At 37.9% G+C, this 16,890-nt stretch overlaps 1 protein-coding gene across 5 annotated transcripts in view; it reads left to right on the top strand.

Annotated features, from left to right (window-relative positions):
* Positions 1–5,899: 5,899 nt before the first annotated feature.
* The window catches only part of LRRC7 (leucine rich repeat containing 7), a 493,673-nt gene continuing 482,682 nt past the window's right edge, over positions 5,900–16,890 (top strand). Inside the window, exon 1 of one of the 5 annotated variants that reach the window (XM_059056301.2) lies at positions 5,900–7,160. In XM_059056301.2, the coding sequence (XP_058912284.1) occupies positions 7,159–7,160 (2 nt within the window). In that variant the 5' untranslated portion in view covers positions 5,900–7,158. The other 4 variants (XM_067005982.1, XM_067005990.1, XM_067005975.1 and 1 more) reach the window with 4 other exon arrangements.

The raw sequence follows: 16,890 nt of genomic DNA, 5'->3' as shown, positions 1-16,890 counted from the left end.
TAAAATATTCAGTAAACCATATTGTAAACAGATGTGCTGTCATCTGGGCTTTGTTGTTCTGTTTATAGAGCATAGGCAGAATAGATTTAGCATAATTCTTAAGGGTCCTAGGATTTTTGGAAAGGTTAACAAGCATTGGCCTCAGCTTAAAGTCACCAGCTGTGTTAGCTCATAACAAGAGAATCAGTCTGTCCTTTGAAGGTTTGAAGCCAGGCATTGACTTCTCCTCTTTGGCTATGAAAGCCCTAGGTGGCATCTTCTTCCAATACAAGACTGTTTCGCTACATTGAAAATCTGTTGTTTAGTGTAGCCATCTTCATTAATTCTCTTAGCTAGATCTGCTGGATAACTTGCTTCAGCTTCTACATCAGCACTTTCTGCTTCACTTGACACTCTTATTTTATGGAAATGGCTTCTTTTCTTACACCTAATGAACCAACCTCTGCTAGCTTCAAACTTTTCTTCTGCAGCTTCCTCACTTCTCTCAGGCTTCATAGAATTAAAGAGAGTTATGGCCTTGATCTGAATTAGGCTTTGGCTTAAGGAATGTTGTGGTTGGTTTGATTTTCTATCCAGACCACTAAAAGTTTTCTTTTCAATAAGGCTGCTTTGCTTTCTTGTCATATCTGTGTTCACTGGAGTAGCACTTTTAATTTCATTCAAGAACTCATCCTTTGCGTTCACAACTTGGCTAACTGTTTGGTGCAAGATGCCTAGCTTTCAGCCTATCTCAGCTAAGGTATGACAAAGTACAAAGCAGAAAAAAAGCAACAAATATTATTTTACCTTAACTTCTAAGGAAAGATAATTGGTGTTTCCTTACTGACTGATTTAGCACTGAAACAACTTAATATTAGCAACGTACAGATTCTTGGGTTAAAGGTTTATGTTATCTAAGGGAAGGTGAACGTTGTATTTGTTCTGGATTGTGTGTGCATGAAACCTTCTGAACTCTGGTTAGTTATGCAGTTTGAATTCCTATATTTGCAGACCACTGAAAATTCTTCAGCAATTTATAGTTGTCATTAAAAAAAAAACCCTTTGCTAGTAAAACCATCAATTCCTTACCTGTTTTTTATAATTCCTAACTACTCAAATTAATAATAATATACTGTATTAAAATTTAAGATCATGAGATAATGTAATTTTAGAATCAGAAAGAACTTCTGGTTGCTTTAACTATACATATTAATTTTAGAATGAAGAAAATGTATTTTAAAATTTTATATAGATAGGAAACTACCCAGAGATAGCAAAGACATTCTCAGAAAATGTTTATACCATAATGTGTTAGTGAACTCACCTATATTGGTTTTTTAAAAAAATATATTGAATTCCTCTTAGCTGGTCTTTTCACTTATATTTCATTTAAGATAACCTTCCTGTTGGAGTAGTGGTATATTAAATTTTGTCTGAACTACTTGTGAGAGAAAACTGCCAATATGATTTTGTTCTGTCTATAGTGTGAGGTAAGGTATTAATTTTTGTTTAAATTTCCACTTTATTCCTCAGGAGGTAACTGATTGCCTTCTGCCTCCTCTGTTGTATAAAAGCTCATTGCTCAATTTTTGGCCTTTGTATTTGGTTTCACCTATCTCTCTAAACTGTTTCAATTGAAAACTGTCCTAAATTACTGTAGTTTCACAATCAATATTGACAGGGAAAACAAGGCACCTCATCTTATTCTTTTTCAAAATGTCTTTGACTTTTCTTTATCCTTTCTTTTTGGACTATTAATTCTTAAGTACAGGGTAAATCCATGATAGCTTCTTTAATTTTTCTCATTCCACTGATCTCTTGAAAACAGATTGTGAAATCACAAGACCTTATTCTATCTAGTCAATTTCAGATAGTTTAAAGTCTGAAAGGTAAAAAATTCAAAATCTTAAGATTTTTAGCATACAGTATAGGAAAATATATAATCTTGGGATAGTAAAGTGTTTCTTAAACTAGATACAAAGCACATATCATAAAGGAAAGTACTGATAAAGTTGACAGTATTAAATTAAAACTTCTTTTCATAAAAATACAGCATCTTAAGAGTGAAAATTAAAGATGAGATCTGACAAAGGATTAGAATCCAGGATACACACACACACACACACACACACACACACACACACACACACCAAGAAAACCCAATTGAAAAATGCACAAAATATATAAACTAACCAATTCATATTGGAAATGTGGATTGTTAATAAATATAAAAAGGTTCTCAATCTTATAATTAAGCAGGAAGATATGATTTAAACCATAATGAAATACCATTTTACACCCCTTGGACCTGGACTGGACAACATAAGAGTATCTGATAATACCAAGTACTGCCAGGATGTTGATCAAAGAAAACTCTTATAAATGATAGCAGGAATGTAAATTGTTTGAAAACAATTGAATATTGAATATACTCCACAACCCAGTAAATCCACTCCTAGATGGTATATAAAATAGAAAAACTCTCATCCATATACATAAAAAGATATAAACAAACATCTTCATAACAGCATTACTAAAGTAAAAATTGTCATCAGGTGAAAAATGACAAATTCATAAAGTCAAGTGTCATGCAGCAGTAAAAATTAGTGAACCAGAGTGTCACATATCAAGACAATTCACACTCACGACATAACACCGTTTTTTTCAAAATCAAAAGCAAGTTGCAAAAGAATACATACAGCATTATATCACTTCTGTAAGAGTAAAATTTGCAAAGCAATATAAACATGTTGTTAGCAGTGAAAGGGCATGAAATTTAGTAATGTACAAATGTACAAATAAATACAAAAATTTAGGAATGAGGTTACCTCTGTGGGGTAAGGGGAGAAGAAATAGAGGAATGGGAGAGGAAGCTTCAATCCTTTTTTTTTTTTTAACATGGACCATGGTTGTTAAAGTCCTTACTGAATTTGTTACAATATTGCTTCTGTTATGTTTTCATTTTTTGGCTACAAAGCATGGGGATCTTAGCTCCCTGACCAGGGATTGAACCCACACCCCCTGCATTGGAAGGTGAAGTCTTAACCGCCAGGGAAGTCCTGGAAGCTTCAATCTTATCAATCATATTTTTCTTCTTAAAAGAGATGCATGATGTGTACATTAGTGTTCATTGTATTTTGTATATCATAAATATGCAAATTAATGTTTAAAAATAAAAAATAATTATCCAAATGAATTAAATATAAGAATAACCATTCTCTTTAGCTAGACTAGATTGTTAATCTGAGAGATTAGTTTCCAGTAAAGGCTGTCTAACAGATTAACTTGAAGAAGAATCTAATGACTCCCACTTCTTGTTCAGAGTTTCTCCCTGTTTTTCAAAAGCTAATAGTACTCCATACTCTTATGGTACCCCACTGATACTGATCCTGTCCTACCAAGCTCTACCAGCTCCAAGCTCTTCAGATGTATATCCCCATACATCAAAATTTAACAAAGATTTTTTATTTCCCCAAGGACCAATATCTAATTAAGCTAATCCTGTTAAGACATTAATGGTTGGTAAAACTGAAAGTATTGTGCTTTCTATAAGTGGGTTTTTTAAAATCAGGAATTGCCGAAGAGGAAATCTTTTTAAGACAAGTGTGACATACCAGGCCTCCAAAGAAAAATATTAGAAAGATAGTTGGCACCTGATTGTCTAATATCACCCTATGTCTTTTATTTTCAAATAAGGTTAGTCCTGCTTATCCTGGAAACAGCTTATCCTTTCAAAAATTTTAGTAGTGTGAGTCAAAGGAATTGATTAACAGTTTACAAAATTTTATGGATTCAATATCTAGCCATTCTTAGATGTAATCTGAACAGCTAATCTGTTAAAACTGCCTTGACCTAATTTTGAGTTGTTACTGTTGTTGGTGTTGGACCTCTGCTTGAGAGACAGCCTAAGGATATTCTGCATTCATCTTTCTCCAATTTGCAGACAGTCATCTGCATTTCCAGAGGGTTGATGAGAGGGCAACTTGGAGTTTAAAGACAGAATCTGCATTTGCATTTCAATAGTTCCTTAATTCTATGAAACCATTGAAATCTCTTCAGTATGCTTCATTGTTTAAATAGTGAAGGTGGCCAAAATTTGTTCAAGATTCATAAACCTTAGAAAAAAATTGGGCCATTGTATCCAAAGCCCATTCTACAGAGAATACTTCCTTCTTATTTTTTTCATGCTAAAATCGTTTGTTAAAAACCCATAGGCACTGCATCACACCTGAACATATTTAAAATCTTTTATTCATTTGAACCTCTATAGTCTGAAATCAAGGTTCTAGGATATGACAAAGAGGAAAGGAGGGCATATGGTTTGAAATATATTACAAGGGCATCATCAATTTTTAATTTGGGGTTCCAAAAAATATCTTTCTCCCCATTAGAAGGGAACAATTTTGTTTTCATTTAGGAAAGTTCCACTGAACACCTGGGATGTAAGTTCATTGGTAGGTATGTTACCTGTTTGCAATGATCTGCAGTTTCCTCCTAATTGGCTATGATTTTACATACAAAATTTTTTTTTTTGTCAAATATTTTGGTAAAAGGTAATGAATCCTGGAGTTAAAATAAGAAATTCTGAGTTCAAGTACAGGGCAATTGGGTACGTTTCTGAGATGAGCCTTGTGTCCTTCCTATAAGTGTGGAAAACATTACCCACCAAATAGTTTTAGGAAAGGATTAAATAAAAGAATATATGTGAAAGTTCTGTGTAAACTGTATCCAAAAGAACTGGAGGCCTGTAAAGGATTGCTACAATTGTATAACTGTTGTGTGAGGTTATGCTTTTTTTAGATTTTCAATCAGTATCTAAAATTTTTCATATCACTCCATCCAGCTGAGACACTAAGATGTGGCAAATGTTTACAAGGACAAAACCATAGATGAAAAAAATAGATCTCCACAGAGATCAATTCAAAATTTGTCCTTAAAAATTTTTTTTTCATCTCCTTGCCGTTTCAGAACCCTTTCTCAGTGGTGTTTTATAACACACTTTTAAAATGATCTGGCTTTTCAAAATATGCTCTCATTCCTCTTTCCTTTTACATGCAAATAATATGATATACTGGGAAGTTATCCTTAAAAGTCAGCCCACTTTCATGGCCCAGGTAAAGTGGAAAATAATCATTCTTGGCACTCTGCAGATTAGGTGTCAATCTCCAAAGTCTCTTCCTAGACAATCCTTAGCAGCCAGAAAAGATGATTTTTGACCTTGAAGATTTTAGCATTGCAAATCCAAGAATATGAACAAATGCATTTTCTTTTTAGTAAACTGTGAGTTTGCATCCACCCCAGAGTGGCAAATGATACCATGACATCTGACTGCATTAGCGAAGTAAAGAACTAAAGGGAAATCCTTTCTCTCTTATAATGAGGAAACAAAAAGCCTATAGCCTATATTCCAGGAAAAGAAAAAAAAAAAGTGATTCCAGGATAATAAATCTTATTTTAAAGAGAGAATTGACCCAATGGGTTTAGAGAGTAAAAGAGAAGTCTAAATATAGTACCAGCTTCGTCAATACGTTTCTTAACATATTGCTGCTTATGAGAGTTTAAAGACAAGTGTGAGAGAATAAAGTGTCTGTGTGTGCTCTTACGTGAGGGAGCATATGAGTGTGCGTGAGTGTGAGAGTGTGTGTTCATGGCAGGAGGCGTGGCGGTGAAAATATGAAGGATAGTTAGAAAACCCCTTCTCATTCTGCGCACTCCCAGGGCAGCAACCCTGGCCCCAGAAAGAGAAGGGAACGTGAGAGCAGGCACAAAGGTCGTTGCTTTGACTGACGTGAAGCGACCGACCCGCTAGCAGAGACTTTTCTCCTTGGCAGCCAACAACCTGCAGCGGGAAAGGCGGGCGGGGGAGGAAACCCCGAGGAGGCGCTCCCGGCCGCCTCTTTGCTGAGATAGCAGGAGCGGCAGCCTGCGGAGCCACGAGCGCAGCGTCACCGAGCCGGTGCGGGTGCAGCGGCGCTCTGGAAGGCGCAGAGGCCCGGGGGCGCTGGTGCGGCGGAGTCGCCCGCGCTGCAGGACGCCGCGCCGCCCGAGCGCCACGGGCCGGTCCGGCAACGGGAAGAGCCGGCGGCCCAGCGCTGCCCGGCGCCGTGCCTCGGGCACCTGCCTGGCGCACGGCGGGCGACTGAAAGAACCCAGAGAGCTCGGCCTGTTGTCCCGTTCTCTAACAACAGCCTGTGCCGGAGCCGGGAGAAGGCGACCATTTCAATTCTCCGCCAGACTGGAATTTTTCTTCTCACAATTTGGGGAAGCCCGAGTGGAGGTCAGAGGGGCAGGCGAGTATCTCAAAAAGAGGCCGAGGGCTGTGAACGTGGTCACCCCCTCCCCTATTGCTGGAAAATCTCCTTGACATTTTTTACACTTTGAAGCAGCTGCAGCTGGTGTCGTCGGAAAAGGGGGTGGGAAAAAAGAGAGGGGGCGGGGAGAGCACGGAGACACAGCCAAGAGCCAGGAGCAGCGCCTCCTCGCCTGCCAATCTTGGCACCTGTTCATCGAGCCACTGCACCGAGGAGGACCCCACTCCGGGCGAACCCTGGGCTCGAAGCCACGGACACTCAGCCCCTGGGCAGCGGGTTATCGCCGGAGGGACCTGCAAACGCCCACTCGGCCGCCGCCTGCAGCCGCGGGAGCGCACTGCCCCTCCGAACCGCCCGCTGCGCCCCGGTCCCCGGGGATCCTTGCCCAGGAGAGGCGCGGCAGTGGGCAGGGGGTGTTACGGAGTTGGGTGCAAGATTCGCCTTTTCTGCTCGGATCTTCTCCGCCCAGGATTCATTGTCTGTGGAGCCTTCTGGGGGTGGGGAGGGAACTGCGCCTCCGCCACCGCCGCTGCCTCTGCTGCTGCGGTCGCTAGCGCGGCGCGCAGGGCAGGCGGAAGCTGGGCAGTGGATGCGCTCCTGCCTCCCCCGCCAGCGCTTCGGGCTTCCCCTCGGCCGCTTCCCGCCGGAACCTCTCCAGGTGTCCACCTGAAGGGCACGGGCATCATGGTCTAACGTGGCACCTGCCTGGAATCCCCTCTTTCTCCTCTTCTCCTCCTTCACTCCTTCTCTCCTCCGAGGACCCTCGTGCCCACTCCACTGCGGACCCCCGAACACTTTAAGGAATAACCCTTGGCAGCTGCACGATTCACTCTCTCCGGAACCTCATGGGCAGTTTCTCCCGCCGGCGATGTGAGTAGGAAACTATCGCTCCGTGGCCAAGGGGGTTGCGGGGGCCTCGCCGCTACAGCCACAGCGCCCGAGGTGTGGGACCCTGGTGGCCGACGGGGTCGAGGGTGGGAGGACCGGAGCCTTCAGCGCCCTCTGGGAGCTGCTTGCGCGGTGGCCCGCGGAGGCGGCGGGGAGGTGGTAGGTTGCGGGGCATTTAGAATGGGGTGCTAGCTGTGCGGGTGCAGGGGAGCGCCGAGCGGCCTGGGCTGGAGGGTGAGCTTAAAAGGTTACATACTGCAAAAAGGAAAGGTAAAGAGCTAGATTGGGGTGCTGGTGCTGGGACCGTTGGTTGAGCTGAGATTGATCTTAGTTCTTTATTATCTTGGGTATCTCCAGTCAGTTTTTTTCCTGGAGGTGGCTGAAGGATGAAGCGCTCGTTTGATTCTCTCTCTCTCTCTCTCTCTCTCTCTCTCTCTCTCTCACACACACACACACACACACACACTTGTGGCAGGTCGCGTTTGTCCCTTTATCTTAGCAGCTGTAGTATTCCTGTTTGATGTCTATTTGTTTGAAAAATACAATTAGAAAATCTTTATGCCTTTGGTGATTGAAGGGAACGGGTGGGGTTTGGGGAGGCGATGAAGGGGAAGGAGTATGAGAGACTGGAAGACCGAAAGAACTGGGGGAGCGATGGAGCGAAAGCTTCCTCCCTGGGAGTCAGGGAAAGCGATGTCTCCTTCCCCCTAAGCTAGACAACTCCTGCCCACACATCTTCTTTGTGTTGCACGGCGAAGCTGGTGAGCCAGCTCTATTCCCAGTCCCAGTGCTTAGCCCCCTTCAGCATCTTGCATCCTCCTCTTAGAGTCATTAAGGATGCAGGACTAGTTTCAGATCCTACGTGGAAAGAGGGAGGGAAGCACATTAACGTTACGGTAACCATAGCACCTTAGCTCACGGACAACTAAATTGGCTGCCACAGGGTGTCCTGCCTTACAGTTTGCAGAGTCAAGAATGGGGGTGAGGGAATGCGGCTTGTACAGAATGCCTTTAAAAAGAGTGTGACTTAAGAATAACGGAGATGGCTGCAAAATTGCTTCATTATACTACTTCTTGCCCATCAGGGCTGCATAAAGGACCCGCCTCCGCCCTCTCCCTCACTGTCTCCTCCCCATCGAGTCACAAAGCGAGCGGGCTGGGAGAGAGGGCTCAGCGCCAGGCAGAGAAGGGAAGGGTCACTTTCACAACTCCCGGGAATCGGCTTCAGGAAGGAACCATCTGAGACTCCCACGACTCCCACGTTCCTTTCGAAGTTGTCCTTCAAAAGAAATTAGAAAAGGTGTGTGTATGGGGGGTGGGGGGGGGGTACGCTCAGTGAGACATAAAAGGTTCTCCACCTATTCTTTTCCATTACTTTCCCAATACACTTTCGAATTTACCTGCAGTGGTAACTGGGTCACCATGTAAAGATGTGTACCTGTTTACATTGAAATGTGGTTGTCTTGGTAGATGAAAAGCAATTTGTATGTAAGCATATTTTAACCTGGGTAAAATTTCTAAGCACAGTAGAGATTTTATAGCGTGGGCGAGAAGAGTGCATTCCAGTGAAAGCAGGACACGTGATCTCCAACAGGAGAGATACAGTATTAGGAACTCGATTTTCTTTGTTCCAGGCTGAGCCTATGAGATGCTCGGCATCCCTGTTGCTTAAGTCCTCCTTTAAGAGGGAAAAATAATAAAGTTGAAGGGGGCGACAATAGAATGTGGAGAAGCACGAGTAGATACCTGTGAAGGGTTTGAACCTTCTGCTCTACCGCCCACCTCTCCTCTTTTACTGCCCACCTTCCACCCACCCCCGCCCCTCGCCCCAGCTAGCCCCCAATTTAAAAGTGAGGCATTCCTTCCGGGAGACGTGGCGGAAAAGTTCTCCAGCCCCTGCACACGTGGGTTCTCTAGCGCCTCAGAACCTGCTGCGTTTCTCAACAGATTCTGCCACCTCCCCAGTCCAAGTGTCACGCCTCCATCCAGGCGTCTTGAACTGACTTCACAGACTCTTAAGAGAAACACCACGAGATTTTGTGCAAAAGACAGTAGAGCAGAGTCACATCCCTGCTTCTTGGAAACCATTGATCGCACCGGGAAAGAATGAGAAAGTAGGGCTGTAGGAATTATTTTAATTTTCCTTAAAAGTAAGTCATATGAATAAAAGTATATTGAGGGTGGTATTTAGCGCTGTTTGCATTTTGGACTCCCGGAGAGTGTATCAGGCATGTGGAATGTCCTGGGGTGTGATTATTTATTAATTTAATGGAGGTAGAACTTGTTCTAGCCCCACCATTTAATTAGTTTCCTGACTTGGAGATTTCTTATTTCATTTTTCACTCCATGTTTTATAAGCGATCTTAATGGGCTGAAGTTTTTAGAAATGTGGGCTATTTCTGTCCTGTGCTGCATTGCATCATACTAATATGTGTTGGTAAGGGAAGTAGAGTCAATTTCCATGACATATTATGAAGTGAGAGTTCTTTATACAGTTATAAAAATACTTGACTGCCCAAGAAAAGATGTGTACTTACCATGGCAACCCTTACATTCCCCATCACGTGTACCTGCACATATGCAGCTTCAGAATTAGAAAGCACTTCTTAAAGAAATAAACCTGCTTCAGTTACAGTAGCCATGTTTTATTCTGAATTTTATTGCTGCTTTAGGCTGGTATTAAATTTTTCTTAATTAAAATCTCATTCCACTTTTGTTTGTAAGCTTTTAATTTTTCTGCTTACTCTATAAAATATAGAACATAGCTTAAAGTGCTTTTGTGCATCTGTATTTTTGTGTGCTTTTGATTTAAAAAAATTGCAAAGATATAGATTAACATCACTATGAATTTTTATCAATTATGAAATCATTAAATGACTGTATTATCCACATGGTGTTAATTCCCAGGGGTATTTCTTAGATCTCTCTCATTTGCAGTTCATAGTACCTGGTAATACTTGATATAAAAACCTAGTTTCTTTAATCATGACTTAAAATGTCTACCTTTTAAAAATAGTTTAAAAAATAAATAAAACAGTTGAAAATTTGAAGATAAGTTTCGTTTTCACTGATGTATCAAAATTACACCTATTTTTACTATAATTTTATCTTCTGATGACTGTTGCCCCTGTATAAGAATGGATCCCTCATTCCATGATATTATAATTTCATTTCATATTCAAATTAACAGAGTGCACAAAGAGTAACCAACTATTGATAAATTACCATCTGAGTTATTTCTGGATCCATATTCCATTCTTTTTCCTTCACATAAATTATTTCATAATTTTTGGTAAATTCTTCATTTAGAGAATATATGTTATTCATTGAGTATAATAATTATAACAACCACATAACCAATAAAAGACATTACTTGGAGTATTTTGGCCTCTCCAGTAAGAATGGCTGCTTTGTAGAGTATCATCCATATTCTTTTTTGTCTGGGTCTAGTCAGTCACGTGAATTGGCAAGATGGCTTTGGGGGAAACGTTAATTCACATCTGTGACACAGAACAGACGTTTAGTTTGTGCCAAGCCAGATGACCATTAAGTAATTCATACCTTCAAGATGATTCTAGGATCTTCTGAGAACCTTGACATTTTTACTTTGAAGCCGTTTACTACATCAGTATTCAGTGGAGGGTATCTAATGTCTCAGGATTAAAAATTGGAATTTTAAGATTAAAATAGCAATTTGACCATATAGTGTAGCTATTAAGTTCTACTCTGAGGAACCAAAAAATCAGAAAGGAGATGCCTAGATGGTAGGTTTTGTATATATGTTAAAATACTGATTCATGAGTTGTCAATGAAAACTCAAATTTTAAAGGGGTACTATAAATCAACAATGTTTGAAAAATGATGGCCACAAAACAGTAATATTTTTCCTTTATGAAGTTTTTAGCCAGGTTTTGTGAATAGGGTTTGAATCATTAGAAATATCTATGTTTTTATAGAAAATACTCTAGTGAATTATCCTGAGGTAGTGAAAGAGGATTAAGAAAACCACAGGTACTTCCAGAATTAACATGTGATCCTGGTAATACAAACCAGCCTCTTTTAATGCTGTAAAATAGAAGTAGTAATAATTGCTAATTTATAATTCTAGTACATAGCAAATAATAAGACAAAATGGTACATTTTAGAAGAGTGCAACATAAACTTTTTGGTGCAAATGAGGTTTTCTATAGTAATGTGTGTGTGTGTGTGTGTGTGTGTGTGTGTGTGTGTGTGTGTGTGTGTGGTTATATGTCGTGATGGCATAGTCTGTTTTTAAGGTATGCCATTTAAATAGTTAAATATGTTTATTTCCTATCTTGGAATTAAGTGATATACTTAAAATTCTTGAGCTTTTGTGGTCAGAAACTGTCCCTTGTCATCTGGCTTCTCTTACCATAGTGTATAATTATAGTAACAGCTACCAGCTCCTAAAGACCTACCATGAGTCAGGTGCCTTATTTCAAAATAATCCTTTAAGAAGCATCATTCTCACCATTTGAAAGATTAGAAAATTTAGGTTCAAAGACAGAAGTGATACATCCATGTCACATAGCTACAAGGTGATGATTTAAACCCAGATTTGGCTCCTGTACCATTTTCTCCATACTGTGCCTTCTCCATCATAGGCAAAAATTGTTGCTTGTTAGATGAGAGAAATCTGTAGATCATTGACTTATTTCCTAATGAATAAAAAAACCTTAATATTTTGAAACAACTTTTCAAAGTGATCAACATATTTGACAATAATGCACCATATTACTTTTGTGACCACCATTTAATATTGGTACAGAAGATACTGCTGCTTATCTTCCTGGCATAATTAATTCATGACAGAAACATTTAATAAACTATTAGAATACGTCATATAAAAGTACATTAAGGAAGTATTCAATAAAGCAATTTTGAGTCAATAGCTGTCATATCTACTTTGAAATTGTGATTTGATATATAAACCTCTGGAGAGGTATCATATGCTATGTAAATTATTAACCATAACAGAAAAATTATCATTTGTCATTCAATGGCACATGGAAAAATTATTAAATAAATTTAATAACCCAAAGGATTTCCTGCATATACTCACTTTCACTGTACTGTTCACTGTTTGATAAATTACTTAAAATCTCTGTAGAAAAATATTATTTCACTTTAATAAACATGAAAGCAATAGTAGTTACCAGAGATGAAGTAGTGAAATTTATATTAGCATTTACATGATCTATTTAAATATTTTAACACTAGCGTAGATGCTTAACATTGTTTAAAAACTTCATTTACTGGCTTCTTAAAGATGCAGTTTCTTCAGTTGTGCCAGGGTACTTTTACTCTACATGAAGTTCAGTAAGTTTGAGAGCATGTTTAACCTCAGGTGATGGTGATACCAGGCCCAAGGTGGTAGCATAACAAATTTGTTAAGAGCAAGAGAATGGCAGGATATATGTGTAAGTGTGTGTGGTGGTGTGTGTGTGTGTGTGTGTGTGTGTGTGTGTGTGTGTATGTTCAGATGGAGAGAATTAAATTTTGTGCTCTTCAAGTGGTAAAATAGTATGAGAACAAGTGAGACGCTGTAGGTTTCAGTTATACAAAAGAGGTAGGTGACCTGACAAGAAAAATACCGATAGTGTAAGTACTATCATTATGAGATTTTCACAGGGAAAAAGAGAAGGAGGTGGTACTGTGGAATACAGAGCTAGCAGAGGAAAAGATGGGAAAAACAGTCTAAGAAAGCATTTGATTTAATTCCCCAAGAAAAAAATTACAGGCTTTTATGCTATTATTATACTAAAAGAGATAAATATAGGTTTGTGTAGTGGCAAAATATTTTATAGATGGCTGTCTGCATTATCAAATTATTTGGTAATGGAAGGAAAGGCAAGAAATGAACCTTACTGAGATAGTGCCTAAATGTTATGAAGACCTTTGCTGTACTAAAAAGGTAAGTAATGGATACAAAGCTAAAATGTATCAGCTGAATTTGAAGAATTAATGTGACACAAATGGTGTAACTAAAATAATTTAAAAGTGCAAATAATTAGACTTCTTGAATATTAAATGATTAGGTTTTCTGCATCTATTGCATTCACCATTGCAGTTCTTACCATGAGTAGGCATCTTACAGAGTCATTAGAATGGAGACGTACCTCCACATCTCCGACCACATATTCTTAGCACTGACATCACACTGAATATTTATTCTCGTGTTATTCTTAGTTGGTTTAACTCAAGACATGAAAAAAATTTTCTTCCCTACTTCAAGTGTGATTAATTTCTTAAGACAATTATAAAAGCTATTATAATTAAATCAAATACCTATTTAAACTTCAAGTGATTGTTAAATATTAGCAATTTCCTTAGGGTAATACCATATTGTTGAACATTGAGCATACCACACACATACACATACAGCTGTAATTGCTCTGTTTTATAATACATACTCACATAGCTGTCATCTTGCTATTTCATGAGTTCATAACATTTCAGAGAGACTTTAGAGGGTCTTATTTTACAAAAGAGGAAACTAAGCCCAGATAAGTGTGCTTTCTTGTACAAGGTCACACATCTGTTAGTTAGAGAAACATAAATAGAACCAGATCTCTTGGCTTCCAACCTCAGCCACTAAAACCACACCCTTGGAACTACTGGAGATTTTACACCTTAGCAAAGAGAAATAAGGATGAAAACCTTAGTCTACTAAATTCAGTTAATGAAGTCAGCCAACATGATGACCCACCCCCAATACATTGCTTTCTCATTTCATTTGTGGCTTGAATTTTGGCCTGAGTTTTTATTTAGCCTAAGTTTTTTGGACAATTGCCTTATCTTTACACTTTGATTTGACTATCTAGGCAGTTTAATTCTATAAATTTACCATCTGTTAAGTATTCTATTTTTAAAAAGTACCATTATTTAAGAAATATGGAGTTAATTTCACTAATATTAAAGCATTCTAAGTTTGGATACAACAACATTTTAATGAAAATTAAAATGTTCTTTTAAATTACTGATCTATTTAGAAAAATGCCAACTAAATATTAGATGATGGAGAAAAGTTCAGCTCCTTTTAACTAAATGAATTTTCTTCTAAATTTGCTAATTTCATTAAGGATAATCAATGATTTTTCTTACCAGAAAACAATAATTATTTAAAGAGAGGTTAGGCCTTTCTATAAAATACTGCCTTGAATATTGATTAGGAAAAAATTTTAATCAGGAAAATAAAATATGATATAGTTGAAATTTTTAAAAACATACTCATTTCTGTTAATATTTTTTGCATTACAAAGTTATATTTTGAAGGGTCCTTTGAAATAATAAATTCCCTCTTACTGCTAAATATCTATTTACTTATCTGTTATGTTATGACTGTTATGACTATAAAGAAGGGAATTCTCTGTTCTTTCATGAGACAAATTGAAACAAATGTTTCTCATTTAATGTTTTCTCTAATGCTAAAATTCTGAATACATTTTATCTAGAATCTTCAGTTACTGGGAAACTTAAGACAAGATGTTTTCTAACCTACTACCAAAACATATTAGCAACAATTATAAAACATTTTTGAAATGATGAAGTACATCTCTTAAAATATGTATTTGGGTTATAAATAATGGCATACAGAATTATCTACAAAGAAAAATATTTACTTAACAAGATTACCTGCATAGCCACATCTCATAACCATTTTTAAAGGACAAATGAAAACTTCTTAGTGTAGCAATAATGTTTAAAATTGAAGAAAAAAATATGGTGACTAAATTAGTTCATTACATATCAGAACGTTAGCTCTGCTTTTCATTTGTGGAATGGTTCTTATTCATGCCAGCTTTCAGTGTACTGTTCTGGGACTCGTGGGTGTGATAGAATGGAACATATTTCTGTATCTGTGAATATAATCCCACACACCATTTTACATGACAAAATCTGAATGTCCTAAGACTAAGTGTTAAAGGTAAGACAACATGTCAACCTTTACCAGTCCAGGGTTTGAATAACCTCCATAATAATGCTTGTTTTGTCTTTCAAATTATCTAATGCTATTTAAAGAGATGTTATTTAGACAGGTACTACAAGGAGTAAGGGATTTTTTGCATTTGCTTCCTTGCTTGCTAGCTTGCTTATTTTCTTTCTTGCTTGCTTTTTTTAAATCTCGATATAACTAAGGTTTGCTTCCTGTGGAATAAAAGCAAGCTGCTGAAACTCAAACATAGTGGATACCAAAGTGGGATATGAACAGGAGAGAGGTGCAAAGGTGATGTATTCTTTGTACTTTGGTACAGAAACTACTAGAACTGTAACGTATATTTATTTTCTATATAAAAATTATGAAGAAAATAAGCTTTATTAGTAAATATAGTTACTAAATATAGTTATTAATAGTTAATAAATGTATGAATTAGCAGATGAGGTACATGCTCATTTATGAAAATATATTGGAAAAACAAGGAAGATGGGTAATTGAGAATGCATTTATCTTAAAGTCTAAAATGTGCTGGTGAGTAAAAAGTTAGAACATGGTTTGTACAGTGTTTAATATCTGCTTTTCCTAAATATAATTGTATATATGTCAAGCTCTTAGTCCTAGGTACATTCTCTATGCATCCTATCCTAAATACACCCTCTGAGCCAGGCCAAGGGCCCTTGTCTCCTGAAACAGTTGGCAAAGTATATATCTTCTCTACAATTTGTTAATTAGCATAAATTCAGCTGTGAATACATAGTATAATAGTGACTGCTAGTGGAATAACATCAGTCTCTTTGCACACAGTCTTGGGGATGCACTTGTCACCCCTTTTGGCTCTGCATGTGACCAGGACAGCCCCAAAGCTCAAGGGTACATGTCTTCTTTGCATGTGTAAAGTTATCCACGATTTTTAGAATGGAATATATTCTTAATCTTCTTCTCCTTTTTCCAAGTAGAATTTCCTTGTATTATAATGTGTGAAAGACAGATAGGAATGCAGAAAAAAGAAAATTGAATTGGGATTGTGGGAATATGGATGAATATTTTTTTGTCTTAAATGTCACTTAATGTTTTTAATATTTTTGTTTAACAATGGATAAAATAGTATATTTTTGGTATAAAAATAGGATATTTTAGGACATTTTATTGAGAGTCAAGAATTATAGTCTGATAGGCTCACATTATAAAAAGTAATATAATAGCTTCCAGTATTTACACTGAGAAGGAAGGAAACAAAAAAACCCTATGATGTTACTTGAAAGGTTTTACACACTCTTCTGGATCTGAGACATGTGAGAAATTTACCCTTAAGCTGAGTAAAGATCACTGTTAAGTTGGTACATTCTTTTTAGATTGCTTAGTTAAATGAAATATATATGACTATTAATATACTTTAATGAAACTTTAGAGTGCTTTGATTACATTTTTTTAAAAAATCAAAGCTTTAAATAGTGTGCTTTGTGTGGTCACCCAAGATCACTGTAAGGTGGTCTTTTGGGGATTCTTCAAAATGTGAATATGTATCATTCTTAGCATCCTTAAATAATTGTTTAAGTGGCTGTCTCCAAAACTAGCACATGTATAGTGGCTCACTTGATTTTATTCCTAGCATACTAGTTCACAGCATAGTGCAGAAAAAATGCATGTTGTGTGAATGAATGGTATCATTTATGCCTCTGAATGTCTCTGACTCTTGCAGCCTTTAGTGTGGTTCCTCTGGATTTCTTCTTCTCTTTCTTTTTCAAGAACATC

Source organism: Kogia breviceps, chromosome 1, assembly GCF_026419965.1.
Source record: "Kogia breviceps isolate mKogBre1 chromosome 1, mKogBre1 haplotype 1, whole genome shotgun sequence".
In the NCBI taxonomy this organism is placed as follows: Eukaryota; Metazoa; Chordata; class Mammalia; order Artiodactyla; family Physeteridae; genus Kogia; species Kogia breviceps.
This window is presented reverse-complemented; position numbering and strand designations above follow the sequence as displayed.